This window comes from Leucopleurus acutus (assembly GCF_964270905.1).
Source record: "Leucopleurus acutus genome assembly, chromosome: 5".
Lineage (NCBI taxonomy): Eukaryota > Metazoa > Chordata > Mammalia > Artiodactyla > Delphinidae > Leucopleurus > Leucopleurus acutus.
Genome location: NC_139147.1, coordinates 108381869 through 108407993, shown reverse-complemented (window position 1 = coordinate 108407993; position 26125 = coordinate 108381869). Strand labels below are relative to the sequence as shown.

Here is a 26125-nt window from a genome sequence, read left to right as displayed (position 1 = left end):
CAAGGAGACAGGCTGCAAACGACTCAAATAGTCTCACTTTTACAGAAGATTAAATGTAACAGTCAGTTAATTGCCCACTAACTGTCAGCCCAGTTGATCACACTGTGAGCGTATACACACATCCTGCGCAGAATATGTAGGGGGACTGTGAGGTAAATGAGGCTTGACCAAATTAGCAAAAGACTGGTAAAATACAAAAGGAAGTGTTTTTAAAAGCATAAAATATCTGAAGTAAAGAACTAACATAGGTGTCAGTGTAGTAAATTACAAAGTTTCAGAGATTGGGTTAAAAAAAAAAGTTCCTAGATACCTTCTTTAAGGAAGAGGATGGAGATAAATGGAAAATTTTTAAACACGCAAATAAAAATCAAACAAATATGAACCAAAAGTAAGTGAAATGTGGGTGTAAATGAAATAAACAAAGTGGGGGTGGGATGGATTGGAAGATTGGGATTTATATATATACACTACTATGTATAAAATAGATAGCTAATGAGAACAGACTGTATAGCACAGGGAACTCTACTCAGTGCTCTGTGATGACCTAAATCGGAAGAAACTCCAAGGAAGAGGGGTTATATGTATATGTATAGCTGATTCACTTTGCTGTACAGCAGAAACTAACACAACATTGTGAAGCAACTATACTCCAATTAAAAAAAAAAAGTAGAATTCAAGCAAAGAGAACATGCAGTAATGAGAGATGATAATCAATGGAGTGAGGGCCCTGAGAAGGAGCAAGGAGATGGGATCAGCAGAGAAACAGCCTTGGAAAGAAAGGGGACATTCTTCCACAGGGACAGGAATAAAGGAGGAAAGGATGGGTGTTGTCTTATTCTGTGCTCCCTTACCTCGGAAGCCAGTGTTGAGTACACGCCCACCTGAGGGTGAGGGAGGTGGGCTGTTCTCATACCAGAGGCAGCTGGAAGCCCACATGGAAATGGGCAGTCACGTCTGATAGTTTGATAGCTTTGGTAGCAGGAAGTAGAGGGGTTTACATTTTATTTCTTTTATGTTCTCTGTGAAGCAGGAGGCAGGTTTATCTGGTGACATTAAAGAAGGAGGAGGTAGGACTGAGGTTGAGAAAAGTAGGGCAGGTTTGAAATCCAAACGGGGTGGGGGGAATGATTAAAAAGCAGGGGACTGGTGGGCTCTCTATGTAGTTACTGTAGATCAAGAATTTACGATGCATGTTTCTCTGCAGTCCGTGATTTTCTCCAACACAGCTCAGCATCTTGGTTATAGGTGATGAGCAGCTGGACAGTCAGACTCATCCAGGTGTGAACTTTTGCCAGGCAGGTGAAATGAAGGAACAGTGAAGTAATGGAGCTGAGAATAGGGCAAGAGAATCTTCTAAATGGTGAACCACGTCATCCAGCTAGCCTAAGCTCCCTGGTTAAGGAAGGAATTGAAGTCAGAATAGATAGACTGGAGGAAGGTAAAGAGTTTGAGGACAACGTGTGTGGGGATGTACCTACACAAAATCTGCAAGAGTGACAGCTTGTAGTATGCGAGGGCTTATGACCTGGTCATTAATGCATATATTTGGAATACAAATGAGGCACACCTCCACCCAAGTTCTCTTGTGTGCAAGTTCAGTTCTATTTTTCATGGCACTGTTGTGGTCTTCTGTTTCCACCCCATCAACCTTTACTATGGTTTCTTCTGATAATCATTGCCTACATTTTCTGAAACTGAGTTTTATACTTGAGAGTTCGCAAATTCCAGGGTGTGCTAAATGTCTGTAGTTTCAGTACCAGTGTGACTTTAAAAAGACTGGGCACTTTATTCGGACACTTTAGTGGCTGCTGTGTTGCCCTTCCAGTTGAGCCACTGGAGACAGACATAAGGAAAAGACAGTGGACTCTCAACTACCTCTGATAAGAGAGGGGACAGTGACACAGAAAACTGAACATGCATTTACGTTTGTCTTTGGAGTGAACTTTGTATTTCTTTTGAATACGGGTGCCATAGACATGAAAACCTGTTAGTGAAAAATCAAGAGTTGTCTTAGAGGTAATAAAACATGTAGGAACAGTATAATGATCTCATAGCCCATCTCTGACTAGGCTTCAGCGAAGCTTTCAACTTTCCATAATGAAGTAATCATTCTATATGGCACCAGTGGGAGAAATTCCACCCTGACCCCATCAAACTGATGTGTCTAACTTGTACCCTATTCTGTTAGGATTGGTGGTCCTTGTAGTCTTGTCCCAGAAAACAAGACTGCTGATGCTCTTTTTTATTCCACACTTTTTTATTTCCACTAAGCTATTTTTGCTGCAGTCATTTACTGCCCCTGGGATTTTTGCAGAAGATTAATAGTACTAATAAAATGAAGGGCAAAGTGCCAAAGAGAGCATCTTGAAAGAATAGTCTGTAACCCTTTATGTGTTCAGGGCTAAAGACTCTAAAAAGGCAACTTCCACCTTCTTTGTTGAACTGTTCTTCAGCCTCTGGGCCCAGTACGTAATGTCTCTCTCCCTACCACTCTGGGGCTTCCCATCAAACTGGGAGCTTGCAGAGGGATTAAGTTCATTCAATGACATCCTGACTGCTGCCTAGACCAGTTTTCAACTCTGGCTACCAGTACAGTTGCATGGGAGCTTTTAAAAAATACCTGTGCCTGGGCACTTCCTCAGATCAACCAGACTAGAATATCTGGGGTGGGGCAGGGCACCAGCTCCCAAGTGGTCCTACTAACTGGGCCAGAGTTGAGGATAGCTGGCCGGCTCGCCACCTGAGTTACTTGCTCATCAGATGGCTGGGTCCACCATGGAGGCTTTGAGCACTTAAGAGATTTGGATTCCCAGGCGGCATGCAGGAGGCACAACCAGAGAACAAGACGGATGCCACTTCTGGTGCCCAATGAAGAAACAAGTACCAGGTGGGGTGTTTGTCTTTCATCTAGCTTTAGTCCAATTGAAACTCAGAATTTAGCAGCATTTTTGACGTTTTAGTCTATTCATCACTCTCCGTGTGTCACTTCAGAATGATCTGTAATAAATAATAAATCTTCCTGAGCTTTGTTGAGATGAGTAGACTGTTAGAATTGGTGCATTCCAGTGTTGACTTTGGCTTGCACTGCCATCTCAGGAAAAGTCATTTATCTTCCTATGGAACTTCTGCTGCTTCAAATAGTATCTCTCGGGAAGATAAGAAGGAAAGTAACATTTAGTGAGCACCTGTTGTATGCTCGGTACTGTACGAGACATTTGGCATATACTACTGAAATTGTTAAGGGTGTGGACTGTGGAGTCACTCTGCCTGGGCTCACATCCCGGCTCAACCACCCCCTCCCCCCCCAGCAAATAAACTCAAATCAGAGTGGTCATGAGTTCCAAATGAGATCATGTCTATAAAGTGTGTAGCACAGCACCTGGCACAACGTAAGTTCTCCAAAAAGTGTTCATCGTTGTCTCGTTTAGTTCTCACAGCAATACTGGAGTAGGTATCAGTGTCTATTTTAGAGATGAACCAGGTCTCAAAGGTGAACCTATTTAGCCACAGACATAATGAACCTCAGGTGTATCTGAAAGAAAATGAAAATACCTACCCTTCATGATTTTTTGAAAAATAAGAGATGATTTTAGAATGTATTGCATAGGACATGTGAGATAGTTGATCTGCAAAACTCAAATCTATGCTAGGTGTTGGAGAGGCAGTGATGAACAAGACAGAGAGATCCCCTGTCCTTGGGGAGGGTAGGCTGAGCTCTCCACCCAGCCTTCAGGAATCATGAGGGGTTGTACACACCCAACTTTTTGGTAGCACACTCTTCACTGCCATTAGGTACTCTTTTTCTTTCCTAGTTAACAGCAGGTTCTGATTTCTTCATAGTGAGTGATCCTTAAGGTTCTTGACTAACCACAAAATGATCAAAGATGGAGAGTCACCACGAGGTTTTCTTTGCTGCCCCAGCAGTTCCTTCTGGGCACACCCTCCCTTGCTTCCCCAAATCAGGGCCCCTGGTGCTAGCAGAAGAAGAAATAGATGCCATCACTGCTTTAAGATGGCAAAGGCAAGTGTTATTTCTACCATAATGACTCCCTAGATCCAGGCCAAGCTGCCAGCCACCCTTCAGAATGTTCTCTCACTGTGTATATCAGTGTGGTGGCTGATGGGTACCCAGGTCACAAACTCATATAAAGGCCACAGATGGATTTATTCATATTTACTCATTTCCAAGCAATGAATTAATGAAAAGAAAATCAGCAGGCAATTAAAGAGTTTATTGAGCACTACTTCTCTGAGGATCACTTCTTCTCTGCTGTTCTTGAATTCATTCATTCAAACACTTAATAAGCCCCTCCTATGTACCAGGTTTTATGTAGTCTCTGGGGATACAGAGATTATCCCAAGATGTTAGTAGTTTTGAAAATGTCTCAAGAAGGGCTGTCCTCTGTGTTTGAGAACAATCCAAAGTATTGTTGACATAGCAGTATATTTTTTATATTTTTGATGCTTCTGGTTATCTACATTTAACTTTCTATATAGCACGTTAGGAAATTTCATTCCAACCTGTAAAATCGGACTATGTGTTTATAATACTGCCATTGCCTCAATGCCAAAGCCTGGGGGCACCAGTGTCCAGATGAGGCTGCCAGGAGCTGTTCTGGGCTTCTTCCATACCACAATTAAGCTTTCAGTATAATATAAAATATCATTTCAAAGGTGAGTGACTCTATGTAGAATTTGAATTAAACGGGATCTCCTAAAACTAAAGATATACCAACATGGTTTTATGATTTAGTATTGCTCTGTTTTCTTCAACATGATAAATTTCTACATACATTTACTGAAAGAGGAAGACCTTTGTAGCTTAGTTAGAAATAGAGAAAGAGTGCATAAAAAATTTCATGCAAAGTTCTATGGAAAATGCTAAAACACCTCCTAATTTTAATCTATAATGTCGTTTTCCTAATTTTCCATTAGGAAAACGACATTATAGATTAAAAAGAAAAAGCTGAAATCATTAACAGCTACAGATAAAATAAGCTAATCTTTGTATGTAAATATATAAATCCACAGGGAAACATGGGAATTGGGTTAATTCCAGTGTAATAGGGTTGGGAACCTTTTAAAATCTTTAGGTTTTTGCTAAATTATCCCTTATATATTTCCTCAGTTTTAATTTCTCTACATTTCAAAAACTTCTTAGTCAAAAAGTATGTGAAGCACTTTGTATTCCAACTTTGAGTTTTCATTAGTGATATTTAGTACAATAAACATCATGAAACTCACTGCACAAGAGGGAGAATTTGAAAGGACTGTTAAAAAACTTTTTCATTCTTTTTCACAATATATTATCCCTATCTTGTTTTCACTAAGTAAGTTTCTTTGCCTCGCCATGGAATTAAAATTTATTTCCCAGTATATCTTGATAGTCCTATGAGCACAAACTGTTTTTTATGTACAGCTACACCAGAGTTATTCAAAATTATTACTGTTTGGGGGAGAATAACTCACTGAACTATCAAACAAATATATCCCTGCACAAAGATAAAGATTTGCCGTGAACTTTTTAAAGATAAAAGTAAGTGTAAAGGAGGTCACCTTGACTTTCAAACTTCTTGACAGTAGTGTTTTTCCACAGAGTTCTTATTCATAGTAACTTACTATGGAAAGACAAGAGATAAAGCCAAAAATAAAAATATGTATTTGAGGGCTTCCCTGGTGGCGCAGTGGTTGAGAGTCCGCCTGCCGATGCAGGAGACACGGGTTCGTGCCCCGGTCCGGGAAGATCCCACGTGCCGCGGAGCGGCTGGGCCCGTGAGCCATGGCCTCTGAGCCTGCGCGTCCGGAGCCTGTGCTCCGCAGCGGGAGAGGCCACGACGGTGAGGGGCCCGCGTACCACAAAAAAAAAAAAAAAAAAAAAAAAAAAAAAAAAATATGTATTTGAGCACATACTGTGTTTCAGGTCCCATGTTAGGAGTTCACAGAAAAAGAAAAAAATATATATGTATATATATACTTTCAACCTTAATGATAGATTCCATTTTAGAATAAGATATTAAAAATATCTGAATTTGTTTAAAAAAACAGAAGTTACCATTTAGTCCTAGTATCCCATAGTGTCTAATTTTATTCCAACAGTGTTATTTCACTTATGTTAAATATTCTGTACATTTCTTTTTTTTAATTGAAGTATAGTTGACTTACAATATTATATTAGTTTTGGGTGTACAACATAGGGATTCAATATTTTTATAGATTATACCCCATTTAAAGTCATTATAAAATATTGGCCATAGTCCCTGTGCTGTACAATATATCTGTGTAGCTTATTTATTACATACATAATGGTTTGTACCTCTTAATCCCCTACCCCTCTCTTGCCCCTCCTTTTTCTCCCCTCTCCACTGGTAACCACTAGTTGGTTCTCTATATCTGTGAGTCTGTTTCTGTTCTATTCATTTGTTTGTTTTATTTTTTAGATTCCACATATAAGTGATAAAATACAGTATTTGTCTTTCTCTGTCCTACTTATTTCATTCAACATAATGCCCTCCAAGTCTATCCGTGTTACTGCAGATGGCAAAATTTCATTCTTTTTTATGGCTGAGTAGTACTCCATTTGTGTGTGTATGTGTGTGTGTACACACACACATACACCACATCTTCTTTATCCATTCATCTGTTGATGGACACTTAGGTTGCTTCCATATCTTGGCTCTTGTAAATAATGCTGCTGTGAACATTGGGGTGCATATATTTTTCTGAATTACTGTTTTCATTTTCTTTGGATATATACCCAGGAGTGGAATTGCTGGTTCATATAGTAGTTCTATTTCCAGTTTTTTGAGGAGCCTACATGCTGTTTTCCACAGTGGATGTACCAATTTACATTTTCACCAACAGTGTGCTAGGGTTCTCTTTTCTCCACATCCTTGCCAACATTTTTTATTTATTGTCCTTTGGCAATAGTCATTCCGACAGGTGTGAAGTGTGAAGTGGTATCTCATTGTGGTTTTGATTTGCATTTCCCTGATGATTAGTAATGCTCAGCATCTTTTCATGTGCCTATTGGCTATCTGTATATCTTCTTTGGGAAAATATTCAGGTCTCCTGCCCATTTTGTAGTCAGGTTATTTGTTTTTCAGGGTTTTTTTTATAGTGAGTTGTATGAACTGTTTATATATTTTGGATATTAACCCCTTATCGGTCATATCATTTGCAAATATTTTTTCCCATTCTGTAGGTTTTTTCGTTTTGTTGATGGTTTCCTTTGCTGTGCAAAAGCTTTTAAGTTTAATTAGGTTCCGTTGTTTATTTTTCCTTTTGTTTCCTTTGCCTGAGGAGACAGATCCAAGAAAACATTGCTGAGACTTATGTCAAAAAGTGTTCTGCCTATGCTTTCTTCTAGGAGTTTTATGGTTTCTGGTCTTACATTTAGGTCTTTAATCCATTTTGAATCTATTTTTTTATGTGGCCTGAGAAAATGTTCTGATTTTGTTCTTTTACATGTCCAGCTGTCCAGTTTTCCCAGCACCACTATTCTGTTCATTCCTTATAGGAGTGCTTCCAAAGAACAAAATGAATAAGGCACCTTAATGATGCATGCTGGTCATAAGTGCCCTGGAAACTTTGTTGTAAGAAATAATTTTCAACATGTAAATATTAGTACGATAAAACATGAGAAATTTGACCAAGAAACTTAGGACAAAGTATTAACAAAATGTAAACAGTGCCTCTGCCTCTTTTTCATGTTCAGGAAATAGGAAGAGTTGTAATTTGTTAGAATCCTTGTTTATCAATGGATTTCCCAGTAAAGGAATACGGATTTTTTTTTTAAACTTTTGCTTCTTATTATAAAAGTAGTAATATTCATTCCAATAGTGTGGGCAGAAAATTAAAATGCCCTAGGAAGAAAAACTCATCAAAGAATTTTTTGGCTTTATTTTATTTAAACTTTTCATAACAGGCTAAAGGTGCTAAATCAACCAATTCAGGAGTCACACCTACATGAGGAAATGTAAGAAGCTCTAGCCATGGATTTACGTTACTGTGTATCATTAATTCTAACATCTAAATTTGGGCAGTGGGTCATTGCTTTCTGGGGGAAGATTTAAGGCAGTGAAATTTCATTCCTATGCTATGTGCGCAGCAGCTCCTCAGGGGACTGTCAACCCTGGCATTCTGCTTTATAGAACAAAACTGCCTCTTCTAAACTTCTCCCCCAATCCTTCATCCTACTTCTGTTACTACACTGCCTTGTCTTTAAACTTTACTGATCAGATTAATGGAGAAACAGAACAAAGTGGCTCCAGGTAGATTTGCCCTGAAACAAATCTTAAGACAAAATGGAGCTAGCAGTATCCCTCGGAATTAAAAGTACATAAAACTTTAAGTCAAAGAAAGAAGGAAAATATCAAATATTTGTACATTCTCTGTAAGGATCACGAAGGATGTAATGTCAGTCCTAGACGCTTAACCCTCAAAACCGCCAGCCTTCAGACAAGTATTAGAAGAAGGTCCACAGGCTTTTCTGGAAGACCCAGCCAGCCAGCTCTACGTTGGCCTTGCCTAATCTAAGACCAGGCTCCCCTCTGCCACTGCCTTGCCCACCGGTACACTCTGCTCCTTCATACACCCAAGAATACACCCAAGAATTCCTTCAATGACAGGTACATCTCATTATGACTCCACTCTCAGTCCTGGCTCTTAAGGGTTTGAGAGCTTAAAGCCCAGGATGGCTCTGTGCATGAGGTCTCATGGGAAGACAAGATAAAACCTGTCCTCAGGTGGAAATGGGAGAATCTGGGAGCAGGGAGGTGGCTCAGAGGAGTGGCCTGTTCTTCATCCATAGACAAGGAAGTTTGTGGGCAGAAACAGATGTAAAGCTTATCATAAGGAAGGTTCAGTCAGGAGGCATTTGGCAGAGGGAAGAAAGTGGGAAGATTCATGAAAGCAAGATATTGTTACAAGCATTCAGAGCAAATGCTAGGCTATACCATTTGGGCTGGAGCAGAATATGTGGAGGAGATGGGGAGGCATCATTACCAGAAAACAGCATGAGGCTGGAGGAGACCACGGCCATGGAGATCCCACCACTAACCACCTGTGGAAAGTCATTTCTCTACCACTTCACTTCCTCATCTTTATATACATGGAATTCTTCGGGTCTTGCAGAGTTGCCTGTGAATGAGTATACTACTTGCACTTCCCTTGCCTGAGAGCCCACTTTTATTCTGCATGGCCTTTACCACTTCCTTGCCTAGTTGCATTGCTATTTCAAGCTCTTTTATAAAGTGCAGGTGTGAAAGCAGCCCTTCATTGCCCCCCTCCCTGCCCAGAGTTTAAATAGTATTATTGGCTCTTGCAAGAAAAGGTAACCAAAGTGAAACAGTAAAGGCTAGGCTGTTATCACTCCTGTTATCTCAGGCCAGATGCTCATTAGCAATACACTAGTAGCCAAAAAACGAGAGACCAGACTGCAGCTTGGATCCAAAAATAAGCGCCAGGCTCGGTGGAAAACAAATACAAACCAGATATAAGAAAGAATGCTTTGTCTGTACCATTTGAAAAAGATAGAGCCTTGAGCTATGTCCCACATGCCCAGACATAGGTCTACATCCAGTTCATCTACAGTGGCCACAATGGGGTTGCTCAGAATGTTGTTTTGCTACTTAGCCACTCACTCTGCTGCATTCCCAGCAGGAGGACAACTCCATTCCATACCCTTCAGGAGGGCACCAAGGGCAATAAGCCAATTTCTTCACCTCTGTCACCTGTCTGTACATCTCAATACCATTTTCTGAGACTTTCTCTCAGGCCAGATTTCTAGGTATCTGCTTTCTGTTTGTTTCGTTTTGATCCTGCATCAATATGAACATTAAGGTAACTGCAACTCACCTATCTTACTGAAAGAACAGCAATCTTTCCATACCATACTGTGATTAAGAGTGTGACATTGGTTAAATCCTGGCTCCAACTCCACCAATTACTAGTTACTTGGACTCTGGGCAAGTAACTTAACCTCTGAAAATGGAAATGGTGAAGTAACAGCTGAGTATAAGAATTAGAAACGCAAGTCAGAGTGTAAAGAAAAGGAAGAGGTACTAAAATATCAGTATGTGAAGAATCTAGAACTGTGGTCCTCCAGTTAGTCTTCGACAAAAGAGGAAAGAGCATACAATGGGGAAAAGAGAGTCTCTTCAGCAAGTGATGTTGGGAAAGTTGGACAGCCACATGTAAATCAATGAAGCTAGAACACACCCTCACACCATATACAAAAATAAATTCAAAATGGCTTAAAGACTTAAATATAAGACAATACACCATAAAACTCCTGGAAGAGAACATAGGCAAAACATTTTCTGACATAAATCGTACCAGTGTTTTTAGGTCAGTCTCCCAGGGCAATAGAAATAAAAGCAAAAATAAACAAATGGGACCTAATCAAACTTATAAGCCTTTGCACAACAAAGGAAACCATAAACAAAATGGAAAGACATTCTATGGACTGGGAGAAATATTTGCAGATGAAGTGACCAACAAGGGCTTAATTTCCAAAATATACAAACAGCTCCTACAATGCAATAAAAACAACAACAAAACAAACAACCCAATCGAAAAATGGGCAGAAGAACTAAGTAGACATTTCTCCAAAGAAGACATACAGATGGACAATAGGCACATGAAAAGATGCTCATCATCGATAATTATTAGAGAAATGTGAATCAAAACTACAACAAGGTACCACCTCCCACCAGTCAGAATGGCCATCATTAAAAAGTCTACAAATAATAAATGCTGGAGAGGGTGTGGAGAAAAGGGAACCCTCTTACACTGTTGGTGGGAATGTAAATTGGTGCAGCCACTATGGAAAATAGTATGGAGTTTCCTCAAAAAACTAAAAATAGAGTTGCCATATGATCTAGCAATCCCACTCCTGGGCATATACCCAGACAAAACTATAATTAAAAAAGATGCATGCACTCCTATGTTCATAGCAGCACTGTTGACAATAGCCAAGACATGGAAAAAACCTAAATGTCCATCAACAGATGAATGGATAAAGAAGATGTGATATAGATAGATAGATATAGATATAGATACATATACATATATATATATATATATATATATACACACACAATGGACTATTACTCAACCATTTAAAAGAACGACATAATGCCATTTGCAGCAACATGGAAGCACCTAGAGATTATCATACTAAGCAAAATAAATCAGAAAGAGAAAGACAAATACCATGCGATATCACTTATATGTGGAATCTAAAATACAACAGAAATGAACATATCTACAAAACAGAAACAGACTCACAGACATAGAGAGCAGACTTGTGGTTGCCAAGGAAGGGGGTTGTGGGAGGGAAGGATTAGGAGTTTGGGATTAGCAGATGCAAGCTACTATATATAGGATGAATAAACAAGATCCTACTACATAGCACAGGGAACTATATTCAATATCCTGAGATAAACCATAATGGAAAAGAGTATGAAAAAATATGTATGTGTATAACGGAGTCACTTTGCTGTACAGCAGAAAGTAACACAACATTGTAAATCAACTATACTTCAATAAAATTAAAAAAAATAGAACTATGGTCCTCAACCCTGGCTGCAATTAGGATTATCTGAAGATCTTTTAAGAATTCTGATGCTGGGGGTCCTGTTCCCAGAGATTCTGATTTAACTGGTCTGATGAGGGACCAGTTCATTGAAAGCTCCCCACTATATTCAAATGTGCAGCCAGGCTTGAAAACCTCTGATCCAATGTAGTGAATCAGGGAAACAACCAACATGTTCTCATGCTAGAGACATTTCTTACAGGGCTGGACGCCCGAGTTTTTTTGTTTTGTTTATTTTCCTTACTTTTTTGGCTGCATCGGGTCTTAGTTGCGGCACACAGGATCTTCGTTGAGGCACGTGGGATCTTTTGTCGCAGCTCACAGGCTTCTCTCTAGTTGTGGCGCGTGGGCTCCAGGGCGCATGGGCTCTGTAGTTTGCAGCACGCGGGCTCTCTTGTTGAGGTGCATGAGATCAATAGTTGTGGAGCACAGGCTTGGTTGCCCTGTGGCATGTGGGATCTCAGTTCCCCGACCAGGGATCGAACCCACATCCCTTGCATTGGAAGGCGGATTGTTTACCACTGGACTACCAGGGGGAAGTCCCTGGACACCCAGATTTTTACAGTGTTTATTTACTGATTCAGCGAATGATTATTAAACACCTACTATGTGCCAGGCTTCACTTCAGTGACTAGAATTAAAGATTTAGATTAAACCTGGTCCCTCCCCTCAGGAGATGCAGTCCGGTGAACAAGTCATATGTGAAAAAAAAATTATGTAGTTACACTGTGATATGGTTGGTGTGGTAATAATGCTTTGTTCAAAGTGGTAGAATGGTATGAGTTCTTCACCCTTCAAAGCCCAGCCACAGAATCACAAAATCATAGAGATGAAGGAAGCTTAAGGTCCCTAATTTTGTGTGTGAGGAAACTTGAAATCAAGAAGTTGAGACTTCCCTAGGGTCATAGAGTTAATGGAACAGAGACCTACAGGAGAGGAAGTGTTAAGGAACTGGTCCAGCAGCACTGGACTCTGAGGCTGAAGTTCCGGGTCCCGAGGAATAAGTAGGATTTGGATGTAAGGTCATGGGGAAGGGTTCCATTCTCAGAAGACTCAGCCCAGAGCTAAGAGGGGAAGTGCACACAGTGCACTTGGAACATGCAAGGAATGCCCTGGCCCTGGTGTCAGGTAGTGGCCAACAGCTTAGCACTTCGTCCTCCAAGTCAACACTGATTTGGGCTACACTCTGTTTCCTGCTTCCCATGGAAATTGGGGGGATGCTCTACACTCTGTTTCCTGCTTTCCATGAAATTTGGGGGGATGCTCCCACCCCCAGTTCTACCTCTCTCTGGGAATAATTCTATTAAAATGAGATGGTGAACACATTAATTTTGTGCAGTGTGTAGTCTAAGTTCACTGAGATCTGGGGTTTGAATCTCCAACCTTAAATTCTTCAGTGACGTAACAGATGAATAACTCTAAACACCAGTAGATTAAATACCTCTCGATCATTTGGTCAGCCTTGACTACATTAACCTGGAGTCAATGTGTGCTCTATTTACCAAACTTAAAAATGGTTAAATCCAGAGTGAAGTGTGTTGAATTGGCTCTCTATTCTCCCCTGGTTCTGACCTTGATGTTGTACTTGAAGTCTCACCTTCTCTCACACCCTACATCCTTTTAATCAGCAAATCTTATTGCCTCTCCTTCAAAATCTATCAGAAACTCAAGCACTTCTGACCATGCTCACTACCACCACCTCAGACCAAACCACTGTCATGTCTCACCTGGATTTACCGCGACAGCCTCCTCACTGGTGCTGGTGCTGCAGCCTCAGCCTCAGAGGTGTGCCGTCAACACCACAGCAGAGGTTCCTTTTCAAAGAGTGTCAGACTGTGTCACTTCTCTATTTAAAACTCCTCTCCAAGGTCCTTCTTATGATTGATATCACCCCATACAATCTGTTCCCCATTACCCCTCAGACCTCATCTTCTCTTCTCTGGCCACACTGGCTTCCTCATTGACCTTGAACATGCCAAGTAAGCCCCCTCCACATTGTTTTCCCCATTTTCCCCGTTGAAACGTTCTTCCCCAAGGTAACTGCATGGCAAGCTCCTTTACTTTCTTTGGGTCTTTTCTCAAAAGCCACTTTCATTGTGAACCTTATCTGGCCACCCCATCTAAAATCTCAGCCCCATCCCCTGGCATTTTCCCTACTGTAGCCCAACTTATAAACATGACTTTCTTTAACACTCATCAATCAACTGCATTTTATATTTTATTTATTGATGAAATTAACATTCATAAATAAACACTATGTATTTAACTTATTTTTCTTATTATTTCTTATTATTTTGTCTTTCCTCTTAAATCTGCTCCATGAGGGGAGAAATAATTTTCTCGCTGTTGTATCCTGATAATTTAAGTACAAGGCCTGGCACATGGTAGACTCAAATAAATACTTGTTTAATAAAAGAATGAAGAAAAGTTAACTGTGGCATAATAAATATTATAGTTGCATTTTTATATTGCCTTCTTGATAGTTATAAAAAATATATCCAAAACATAAACAAGTCAAAATACAGTATAGAAAAAGAAGTCACCAAATCTATAAACCTAAAATGATCCAAACCCTAATTGAGGGACATTCTATCAAGTACTTGATCAGTGCTCTTCAAAAGTGTCAGACAAGGAAAGACTGAGGACTGTCACAGATCAGAGGACACTAAGGAGACGTGAACATGAAATGCAATGTTGGGTCCTGCCTAGGATCCTGGAACAGAAAAAAAGGACAATGAAATTCAAAACAAAGTCTGTAGTTTAGTTAACTAGTACTGTACTAGTGTTCATTTCCCGGTTTTGATAATTGCACTATGGTGATGTGAGATGTTAAAGGGCCAGGGAGGTAGCCTACCTGCACAAACATTATTACTTCTGAATATCTAAATATGTCTTCATACAGGCAAGGGGATCATTTAAATGATATGCATGTTTCCTTATGCTTAGTTAGCAGTTACCCTGTAAACCACCACCAAGGTAATTCAGTAACCAAGATAGGTATGTGTGTGTGTGTGTGTCAGGGTAGTTTTCTTTTTCTTTTTATGTTTCACCGATCATTTTCTATGCCCTGGTAGGTGTATGCCAAGGGCCTCAAACAGAGGTTTTCAAAGCATATATTCCTTGGTACATGAAGGAGTTTCAACAGAAGACACAATAACAGTTCAAAGATCTCTTTATACTCCCTCTGCTTTTAAAAGATTAGAAATAACAAGTGTCAGTTAAGTAAAATGATCTTCTAAATGACATCCCACTAATTTGAGATTTCACAGTGAAATAATCATATGCCATCCTATGTCTCAAGCAGGCGTGTTCTCATTAGAGGGAGAAAAACGATCAAGAAAACTGCCACCAAAGGTTTTTGAGAATTGTGTTAATTAATAAACCACCTTACATCTTGTGGAGGGGGGTAGTAGAGATAAAATCGTACAAGCAGAGTTCCCTCGTCTGGAAAGCTGCCACTTGATCCCTCTCCATCCTGAGGGAATATGTCCCGTTTTTAAGTGGCAACTCATCCTCATGGGTGGCGGTGGACCCTGCCTACACTATGCCCTCACCCCCCCACCCCCAGGCCTTGCAGCCAGGGAGAAGGACCTTCCACCTGCCCTTCTCCAGGAGGGGGCACTGCTGCGTGGGTACCAGAGGATGAGGAGAAACACATCAATCTCATAGGGACTAGAACTGAAGACTATTGATGAGTATTTTTCATGTTTCTATAAATCAAAATAAATGTTTATTTGGTGGGAAACTATCCCAGTATTTTGTACATTAATGATAGTCAAAAAGCCAATTCAATTCAATTTAACCAGATAATTACCAACCATCTACTAAGGACTCACTTTCACTCTAGGGCTGTGGAGGTAAGAAGATAAATTAAATAAAACCCTAACCCTCAGATAGCTTACTCTCTAGTAAAGGATATAAAGTTTGTAAACAAGTAACTATAAAAAGATATAAATAACAAATGCCTAAAGGGCCAGGGATGTATCCTACCTAAACAAAGTAAGCTGAATGGAAGAATGACAAAATCCCCAAAAGGAACCAAACTCTTCATTTTTACTACATTATGGTGTAGGCATATAACTTAATGTAAATATATATGATAGCCATACTCTTTTTTTTTAGTAAAAAGGACTACAACTTTATTAAAAGTAAATAAATGTAACATATAATGTGTACAGATGGCACATGGTGCCAATTTTATTTGCAGATTTTATAGTATTCCAAAGTTTGCAAGTTACACCTTTGCCACAGCCTTGGCCAAATCTTGAACTAGTGCAGAATTCAGCTGTGCTAGAGTGCTGATCTTAGTGTGCTTAGACGTGGCATACTTGTTCTTGATAGTCATGTGCTTTGTAAGCCCACAATTCACCATGACTATATTCTTAACCAGGTGTTGCATAACAACAAGAAGGGATTCTTCAGTATATGACAGGTAGTGCTGTAGAGTTGGTGTCCATTCACCATTATCAAGAATTTTCAGTGCTAAGCAGAAAGCTCCCGCTGCAATCTGAGAAGGAGGAAAGTGCGCCATATGGTAGTTCAACATAGTTAGTTCCATCAGATACTTGGCCAAAGTACGTAGCTCAACATCAACCTCTCCAATCTTAGATGCTCTCTGAAGGGAACGCAGGGGTAGAGGGCGACCCAGACTAAAATTTAAAGCTCTTAGAATATTCATTTCCATCTGTCTGATTTGGTACTTAGTGTAAGTGTTGTCAGTCACAAAGGCAAAGTCACCAATTTCTGGAGGGTACATTTCCTCATATTTGCTTGCAATAAACATGGCAGTGACACCAGCCAGCTGCAGCATCTTCTCGGGCACACAATTATCCTGCATGAACCGATCAATAATGGAAACAGTCATGTACATGATCTCCTGGAGTAACCTGAATTTCATTTGAGCCTGCACTAGCCAGTCAATTAGGATGGCTCTCATGTTTCCAGTCACTTCATGACCCAGTAGGTATTTTGGTCTGACTGCTTGCTCTTCCTCCAGTTGTCTCAGATAAGCATAGATAGCTTTTACATCTTCACTACAAAGGTTTGGATCCTCTCCATCTTCTGCATCCACATCACTCGCTGTAAGAATTACATCAGAGAAAGCCTGCCACACATATTCTCCTGCAGGGGCACAGCCAGGTGTGTCCATGGGGCTTGGAGAGGGAATATCAACCAAAATAGGCTCAGGGGGAAGTTACTGTTCTTTAACAGGCTCGGGTTCTGGCTCTGGCTCCAGATCCGGCTCCAGCTGGGCCTTCAGCGCAGGTACAGGTGTCTTTTCCAGAGGTTTTGGTAGTTTCTTAGCAATAACTTTTCCAGCAGCTAAAGTTTTTGCTTCCTTTTTCAGGGGCAGTTTGGCCTGTGGCTCTTCACTGACTCTGTTACCGATGTCCCCAAGAGCTGTTCTTGGCCTCAGCCCGGGCTTAGAGGCTGCAACAGTGGCCACAGGCACTCACTTTGCACCTGCCATACTGACCTTCACCTTATTTTCAGCATTAATGTTCAGTTCCTGGTGATCCAGAGCGCCATGGCTTCCTCTGCACCAGGCAGTAGCTCAGTGGGGAGAAGCAGAGCACGGGAGACCCCAACCAGCCAGGGATCTTGAACCCACCACAGGCCAACAGCCATTCCTCCGCAGCACCGATATCCATATTCTATTTTATATTTAAACTTTTAATCCAAAACTGAAAAAGAAAAGCATTTATTATTATTATTATCATTACCTTATAATTCATTACTGCTTTGACCTGACATCAGAAACCTAGTGTCTTTTCTTCTGTACCAAAATGTCAGTCAGGCACTGTGGTTTTCTCTGTGATGTATGGTATGCAGCCTTAAATATGTAAACTGGAGTTGGTAAGTAGTTTTTTCAGATCAATTTTGGAATAAAACTGCTCCTAAACATAAGCTCTTCCCAGTGTGGATAGGAAGATTATTTCCCCCAAGATGGGTGTACAGTCCCAGCTTTCAGTGTTGTCATAGTCTTCAATACCATTTTGTAGTACAGTTTGATAACTTCATAGCCCTGCGTCTGTACTATCAAAAATCAATTAAGAAAGGTAAGCTAAATAATACCAGTTTATTTTCCTAAAGCGTGCAATCCTGTATTCAAAAGCCCCATTTCAGAGAATAAATTTCAGGCTACCACTTTCATATCTGGAAACTGACTGCAATGTTGGAAGATGAACCAAATTATTCTTTAACAAATGAATTTTCCAAAGACTTCGTTGTCAGTGCTGAGAGAAGCAAATGAGACATTTGTGCAAATAATTCTGAATGCCCCAATAGAAAAATATTCACAAGATGTCGATGAGGTATAATGTCAGCAAGAAGCTTGGGACTTTGAGCCAATCTTTGCTGCTAAGTGGAAATGGGACTATTTCCTTTGATGACATGAACAGTTAAAAAAAATTCTCTCCAACATCACAGCACAAGTAAGCCAGCAAATTCATTAAGCAAACACTGACCTGATTTTGCTCCAAGATGTAGAAGAATAGCTGATTCATGATATTAATTAGTGAATCCATGGCCTGTTTCGTTTTAGCCCAAAGCAATTTCTGATGAATGAGGAAATTAATGGATTTATGCATAGTGCCCCTACAAAATACTGTCACCTCTGATCTGTCACTTGATGGGTCCAAGGTCAGCCCCACCCTTTGTGAGAACCTGATCTGTAGTAACACTTAAAATTTGGAACAGTGCCTTCTATATCCAATGGTCTGAGACCCTTCTCATCACAAAGTAATGTTGCCTTGCAGAGACTTCTTGTTCAAAAATTCTTTGACCCCTCCAAGATTCTCAAAACATCGCAAATAAATATAGCTAACAGGGTGCTGTTATTTATATCTGTGTGCTCATTTGCTGCAATAGAAGATGCCACGAATAATTTAACTTATCCTGAAAGTTCTCAGCTGTATTTTTTTAAATTAATTAATTTATTGGCTGTGTTGGGTCTTCGTTTCTGTGCGAGAGCTATCTCTAGTTGTGGCAAGCGGGGGCTACTCTTCATCGCGGTGCGCAGGCCTCTCACTATCACAGTCTCTCTTGTTGCAGAGCACAGGCTCCAGACGCGCAGGCTCAGTAGTTGTGGCTCACGGGCCTAGTTGTTCCATGGCATGTGGGATCTTCCCAGACCAGGGCTCGAACCCGTGTCCCCTGCATTGGCAGGCAGATTCTCAACCACTGTGCCACCAGCGAAACGCTCAGACGTATTTTTAACATGCTAAGCGACAATGTTTCTGATTATACGAACATTTGCAAGTGCTTGTTTATGCTCTGGACACAATTTCTGCTACATTCAAAAGAAACTCTTTTATAAAAGTGTTGTCTGTAAAAAGGTTTAGATGCTGAGGCAATTTTTTCACTTAATAGAGAACTGCATTTCACAGCAGATCATTTGTTTTATTCTCATTCAAAACAAATGGTGCCATTTCTTCAGTCCATTAAGTTTCCCAACGCCCATCTTTTCTGTATACCAGTCATGGCTTGTTTAATTATAGTGTCTTAAGTTGTAATTTTTCTGTTGTAAATATTTTTTGTTTGGATATTCTTCACATCCACCAAAAAAAAGTGCACCCCTATTTTTTCTTGAAATACTAAACTTTGTCTTTTAGGAGATGCACAAGTCCATTTTTCTCTAAATTTTACAATAAGAAAAATAGCAGTAAACACGTGGTACTAAATAACAACTGCCAATTAATTTCAGTGTTGGAAATACAAAGGAAAGTGTGTGACCTTTGACTAAACAGGGAGGGTATAGCCCATCCACAGAGGGCATTGCCCCTCAGATTTAGGGGATGTCTGCCATTTGGGGCCACTGATCCTCTGTTGTTAAGAGAAGCTAGAAATCAGACTTTTAAAAGAAATATCTACTGAGATTAATCTCTTAAGTTATCAAAATGTTGGTAACTTATTCCAAGTTTATTAAAATATCAAGTGGGTCAACATTGTTCTTGCCAGGCAAAACAAGTCTGCAAGCTGAGTGCAATCTGTAAGCCACCCATTTTCAACCTCTGGGGGTGTAGAGTGTAACAGTAAAATAACCTGTATTCTACGTCTGTGTAGTCCCTGAGAACTAAGAAGAAAACAGGTACAGTTACATCAGCATGCTTCTGTGGAATATGAATCCAAGTGCCATAATTAATCTGGAAGCTTACTGATGAGGCAGCAAAATGCAGTGGAAAGGAAGCCCAGCATGTGTGGGAATCCTGAGTGTATCACTTATTAGGTTGGTTGATGTTAGAGTCCTCATCTGGAAATTGGGATAATAAAATTGCCTTGTAAGTTTGTCAAAATTATTAGAGATGAAACGTCTTATACACGTTTCTCAGTGTACTGTTGGCATTTGGAAGATGTTCCATAAGCAGTAGCTGTCCTGTTATTACACACCACAAAACGTAAGTTTCCAACCATATCTCTTCGTTGCCCCCACAAACACGAACAGTGCCCAGCCACCTCCTGCCACGCCTCCCTCTCCACATCATGTTTCACTCCTCAGAGCAGCAGCCCACGCCGTGGCTCATCAGCCCACTCAGGTTTTCTACTTGCCTTGCCCATGCTCTTACCTGTACCTGGAATGCCTGTCCCTCCCCTCTTCATTCAGCTCCTTCCTTTGCAACTCAACCAAAGTGTCACCTCTTCTGGGAAGTCTTTCCTGAGGGCCACCTCCAGTCTGAGTAGAGCGCTCCCTCCCTTCCTGCCTTGTGTTTGCCTCCGTCATAGCATTTGTTGATAGTATTGTCGACTGTGAGCTCCTGAGACAGAGGAGCTGGGGCAGTCACCTCACTGTCCTGAGCACCTGGGTGCAGTGTCTTTGCCTGGCATGTAATGAGGGCTCAAAAAAAAAAAAAAACAGATCAAGGAGAGAATTATGAATACGAATGAGGTGACTATAGACTGGAGTGGAAACAGCCCACTCAGTGTCTGCTTCCCTCTTGTTTTACAAATGCAAATCTTTGGCTACTGGTTATGCCTCTCCTCCTTGCCTTCCCAAACCTCATGCTGGCTACTGCCTCTACCCTACCCCAAAACCAATGGCAATTTCCATTCTGGAGTAGCAGGTCATAAGAGAGAAGATGCTTAAGTGTCATCTCCTGGGGCTTGGAAGTGGGGACTGGAAGGACCCCTGAGAGGGTTCCTTTTGAAAGGGAATAGAGAACACAAAATAGAGTCCCTCACTGGAGGCAAAGAAAGGGAGAAATGTGACCCAAGGTCTTACCTTCACTTTCAGAACTGATAACTTCTTAGCTAAGCTGGAGCAAGAATAGGCGTGCACCAGAGTGGGCTTGGGACTTCTTGCACAGCAGCATACATGGTCCTACGGCAGAAGAAAAAGAATTTAGTGGACAGGGCTGCCATTAGCTATACTGGGCCTTTGAATGAAGCAAAGGCATCCAGAGGGATGCAGAGGAATACAGATCCCTGTTGGGGAACTTAGCGACAGGAGGAGGATGGGCAGGACTTCAGCCCCCAGGTACCTTCATGAACAACCTACTGAAGTAGCCCTGATGTAAGAAAAAGTGTTTCCCTTAATGGGCAATATTAGAAAAATGATTAAGAATAACATGCAAATATTTATTCTTTTCCAGGAACATGGGTGACATTTGGAGGTCAAATTTCAGATGAGGTGAGTTACTTTTGGCTTCCATTATGCTGATTGGAGAAAATGCAGAGCAAACTATTTTACAATACAGTTCCTGGGATTCTGGCATCTTACAAGGATAATAGTTTAGTCACAGGAAATGGCTAAGACTGACTTAAAAGATTATTTTCCATTTTATCTTGTTTCCCCTTTATAAAGGTAGTTCTTACTATCATTCCTAAGGAGATGCTTGGGGAGATAAAGGGTCTTTTCCACAACTCGCAAGGTCACCATGTTATTTAATAGGTCCATAGGGAGGAGTCTTTTTTTTTTTTTTTTCTTGCGGTACGCGGGCCTCTCATTGTTGTGGCCTCTCCCGTTGCGGAGCACAGGCTCCGGACGCGCAGGCCCAGCGGCCACGGCTCACGGGCCTAGCCGCTCCGCGACATGTGGGATCTTCCCGGACCGGGGCATGAACCCGTGTCCCCTGCATCGGCAGGCGGACTCTCAACCACTGCGCCACCAGGGAAGCCCTAGGGAGGAGTCTTATCTGCATATTTTTATCTGTCTGAATTTCTGTTCCCAGTATTGGGCATAGGTCACCACAGAGAGCTTGTTGCAGAGGGGAGTCCTTGGGAAGCAGACCTCTGGTGGAAATTAGCATGCAGAACAGTTATCAGGAAGTTGGGCCATGATGCAGTCTCAGCAATGACCTCAGCTGACCCCATGGGGAGCTCTGAAGCTCAGATGGACCTGCAGGGTTGTCCCAAGTTGGGGCAAGAGGAGTTGAGTGTTTATATCCCTTGTATGACCAGTCGTTGGATAGAGGCAGCCCTGGGAGGCAGGTCTGACCTTGGGGTAGGTGACTCGCTTTAGCCAGGTGCCTTCTGATGGCAGCATTCCTACGAGCTGGGGGAATAAGTCCTTGAGCGCTGAAGGAGGACCAGGGTGGTCATCACAGGCTCCACTCCAGGGCCCTCTGACTGGCATCAGGAAGGGTGAGTTGAGGAGGCACAGAGGCAGATCCACAGATATCAAAGCAATGGCTGCAGACTTTAATCAGATGCACAATAAATGACAAGGAAGAAAGGAGGTCTAAAGTTAATAATCCCCTGTATCTAGCATGTGCATAACCTTTTACTGCCTGGTATGGTTTTTGGAGCAGAGAAAGACAAATACATCTTCTCTTTCGGAGCAGAAGGATCAACTATAAGCATATTATTTCCCCCTTCATCTTTGCTCTCCCCTTGACAGTGTCTGCTCCCTGCTGCAGTGAGCCCAGCTTGCCCAGGTCAGAGTATGCAGGGCTGGCCTCTGAAATAAATCATTTCAAAATTATGATTCTAAAAACTACACAATAAAGCTGTTGTGAATGACTGCAGAGGCTCTCACCTCAAACGCAGACCAAATAGCGATTGTCCTTCCCAAGAGCAGCTGTGGCTTCCCCCCAGGGCCTGGCAGAGAGACTGCCAGCAAGGAGGAATGAAGGCACAGCCAGACCACAGTCACACCCATGGCTGAATTGATGGAGCTCAACTATTTCCATGTGGCAACGTAGGCACAAAGCAGATACAAATATTGGATCCCGGGATGAGCGCACCGTAATGTGCTGAGTGACATAATCATTCGTGCCACCTTGGGAGGTGGTGATGTCCCCATTATTGGGAGAGTTCAACCATTTATTGAATAGCCACTTGGCAGGAATATTATTGAAAGGATTCAAACTGGAAACTAGATAACTGTGAGGTACCTCCCAAAGATGATTTGGCTTCATCATAAAACCAAGATAGATGTTACTCACGTGAATTATAATACTTTAAAATAATGATAAGAGTATATTACCATCTTATAGCACTTAATTTTCAGAGTTTTATTTATGTTTTCTCATCTGTGACATAGTTAAGCTTCCTTCATTTGCAGGTAACAGTAAACTCAACTGAAATTGGCTTAACCAATAAGGGAAAAAATATTTTTACTTTTAAATTAGAAGTGCAGAGATAGAGCAGGCTTCCAGGTTGACTCATTCAGAGCCTCCACTCCATTTCCTAGTGATTTCTCCTGACCCTGTGTTCCTTTGTATATCAACTTCATCCTCAGGTAGCAGCAGGAATTCTAGACCTCAGTTAGAATAGTAACTCCAGGGAAAGAGTGTCGCTTCTAGAAACTCTGCAAGCAAGTGTTCCCAGAAGTCCTCAGCCAATCTCCTCTCACATCTCATTGGCCCAGATGTGTCACATGACCTTCCCTGAACCATGCCAGGCCCACCAGGCCCCCCTTAGAGGGAGGTAAGGTCAGCTTCCCCTGAGACCTGTGGGCTCCCTAGGGGGCCTGAACAGAATCATCCTCATTTTGCAGATAAGGAAACTAAAACACAGAGAGGTCAAATGATTTGCCCATGTTTATGTATCTAGTAAGTGATACACTCAAGGCCAGACACTGATCCTCTGACTTAGTTCAGTGATTTCTTTTCATTATTCCACATTCGGATCTTCAAATCCCATGATTGGGAAACATCTCAGCAATCATTTAGTTCAATTCTCCATTCAGAATTCTCCATCTTATCTTAAAATTTCTCCCTAGATAAGATTTATTATAAACATTTCCCAATCATAATCTACTAGTATGTCATGTGACATAACACAAGGATGATACACAATACAAGCAAGCAAAATAATTTCTAAAATATAGGGACTTCCCTGGTGGTCCAGTGGTTAAGACTCCATGCTTCCACTGCGTGGGGCATGGGATCGATCCCTGGTCAGGGAACTAGGATCCCACATACTGCACGGGGCAGCCAAAAATATTTTAAAAATTAAAAAAATATATATATGGCAGTAATGATGGAAAAACTATACTGTTCTTAACTTTTAACTTCTACTTAGGAGAAATGTCATAACGGTAGCAAATTTAAAGCAGTAAGAACATTTTTGCTGCTGTTATTCTAAAGGATTTGCATGGAGTCCATTGTGCTAGCCTGACAATTTTCTTGGTATGCCAATTTAAAAAACAACAGGAAAAGAGTTTATCTTGGAAATGCTGATGAAGCACCTTTAGCCCACAATGAAAAACATAATGGAAAAATCAATTTCAAATATTTGTGAGGTGTGTAATTTTTCAGTTGACTAATAAGTCTATCAGCAAAATGAAAAAAATGTCCTTTCTCCAGTGTTATCGCTGTCCCTCCAGCGCCATCCCTCAAGGTGTGGTTTATAGCTATTCCCTGTGCTCTTCTGTTGCACTTGCCACTCGTGTTCAGCAGCACAAAGGAAGGAACAAGGAGCTTGGAGGTCTTAGGCTGACCTGTGTGGCACCGGTGCACTCACCCCCTCCTCTCCATGTAGTGTCAGTGCGGCTAGTGGTCGTTCTGTGATGGTGCCTGGGGTGGTGCTGAGCTGTGCGTGGCGGGAGTTTTCAAACAGTCCCAGCTCCATGCCACTTTTGGTTCATCAGTACAGTCTGCTAAGCCTCCAGGGAAAAATGTTACAAACTTTTAGGTCAGGAGTCACCCAGCTGCCAGAACCTGTTGGCTTGGGGAAAAGAGAAAGAAGAGAAATGAAGTCACCAGGGATATAAATGACCCTCTTGGTCAGTGAGATTGCAGTGCCACAGAGCATGTTGTCAAACCACGTCTTCCAAGCAGAGTGAGAAACACAAGTCTCTCCATCTCACTGTGTTCCTGGTGGCTGACTTATCCCAGCGCTGAAGGAAGTCCCTCAGTGCCCAGTATAGGTCTGAGGGAAGGGGTACTTTTACCCGATTCAGGCCGGTTGAATCTTCTTTCTTCTTTCTTTCTTTAATATAACTGAGAAAAACAAGAATGGTCGGTGAAATTTCCATGTTCATAAAGACCACCAGAGGATTCCAAGTTGCTTCCCAGCTTTAGAAAGTATTTGGCTTTTACGACTGACCTTTTTTTCCTTTAACATCTTTATTGGAGTATAATTGCTTTACAATGTTGTGTTAGTTTCTACTGTATAACAAAGTGAATCAGCTATACATATACATATATCCCCATATCCCCTCCCTCTTGCATCTCCTTCCCACCCTCCCTATCCCACCCCTCTAGGTGGTCACAAAGCATTGAGCTAATCTCCCTGTGCTGTGCAGCTGCTTCCCACTAGCTAGCTATACATTTGGTAGCGTATATATGTCCATGCCACTCTCTCGCTTCATCCCAGCTTACCCTTCCCCCTCCCCGTGACCTGTGCATCCTCTTGCAGGTTGCTGAACGGCTGATGACAATTGCCTACGAGAGTGGAGTGAATCTCTTTGATACGGCTGAGGTCTACGCCGCTGGAAAGTAAGTCAGTGCCTGATGTGTCTCTCAGGTGTCATTTCTGGAACCAAGAGACTCTGCCCAGACCATTGCTGACAAGGGTCTGTCCTCCCCACACATGTTGATGCCGCTGCTTTTCTCCCTCCCTCTCCCACCATCACCAGAATTGGGGCTATTGACCATCTCTGGGCCCCTCTGCCTACCTCTGGTCCCTATATGAAGAATGGACTGGAAGCAATTGCCACACAAGGGGCAGAGGTGGTTGAGATCAGAGTGGTGGCAGTGGAGATCTATAAATATTAGCTGAATGTAATTAACATAAGTGAGCAGATTCCAGCGTGGTGTTCCAAAGCTAGTCTCATAATTTCATAACCACACCTCGTAGTTCCTCAACCCCGAGGGAAATGGACACATCCTCTCTGCAGGGAAGCAGGCCTGTCCCTCCACCGGGCATTACAGATAAATCAGAGATTAAAGGAGGGACTCCCAAAGATGCCAAGAAACCCAATATCTTTTATAAGAGGACATTTCAGACCCCATTCTAAGGACAGAGAGCGCTGCAAAGAGGCCTTGCTTCTTCTGCTGGAGAAGTCACAACTAGCTCTAACCTTCTATGGACCTGAGAGCAGGTTTGGGGCTCTAGGATAGGGCTCACTGCTAAGTCAGAACACAT

General features: G+C 41.6%; 1 protein-coding gene and 1 pseudogene across 4 annotated transcripts in view; one reads left to right on the top strand and one right to left on the bottom strand.

Moving 5' to 3' along the window:
- KCNAB1 (potassium voltage-gated channel subfamily A regulatory beta subunit 1) overlaps positions 1–26125 on the top strand; it is a gene marked incomplete at its 5' end in the record, with an annotated part of 439860 nt that overhangs the window by 342106 nt on the left and 71629 nt on the right. For all 3 annotated transcript variants that reach the window (XM_082840354.1, XM_082840352.1, XM_082840353.1), the window contains 2 exons: positions 21184–21221; positions 25397–25476. In XM_082840354.1, the coding sequence (XP_082696480.1) occupies positions 21184–21221; positions 25397–25476 (118 nt within the window). The remainder of the gene's footprint in view (positions 1–21183; positions 21222–25396; positions 25477–26125) is intronic.
- Positions 15831–17125, bottom strand: LOC309962263 (G2/mitotic-specific cyclin-B1-like; annotated as a pseudogene). Its single transcript has one exon. The product of its transcript is annotated as a G2/mitotic-specific cyclin-B1-like (transcript).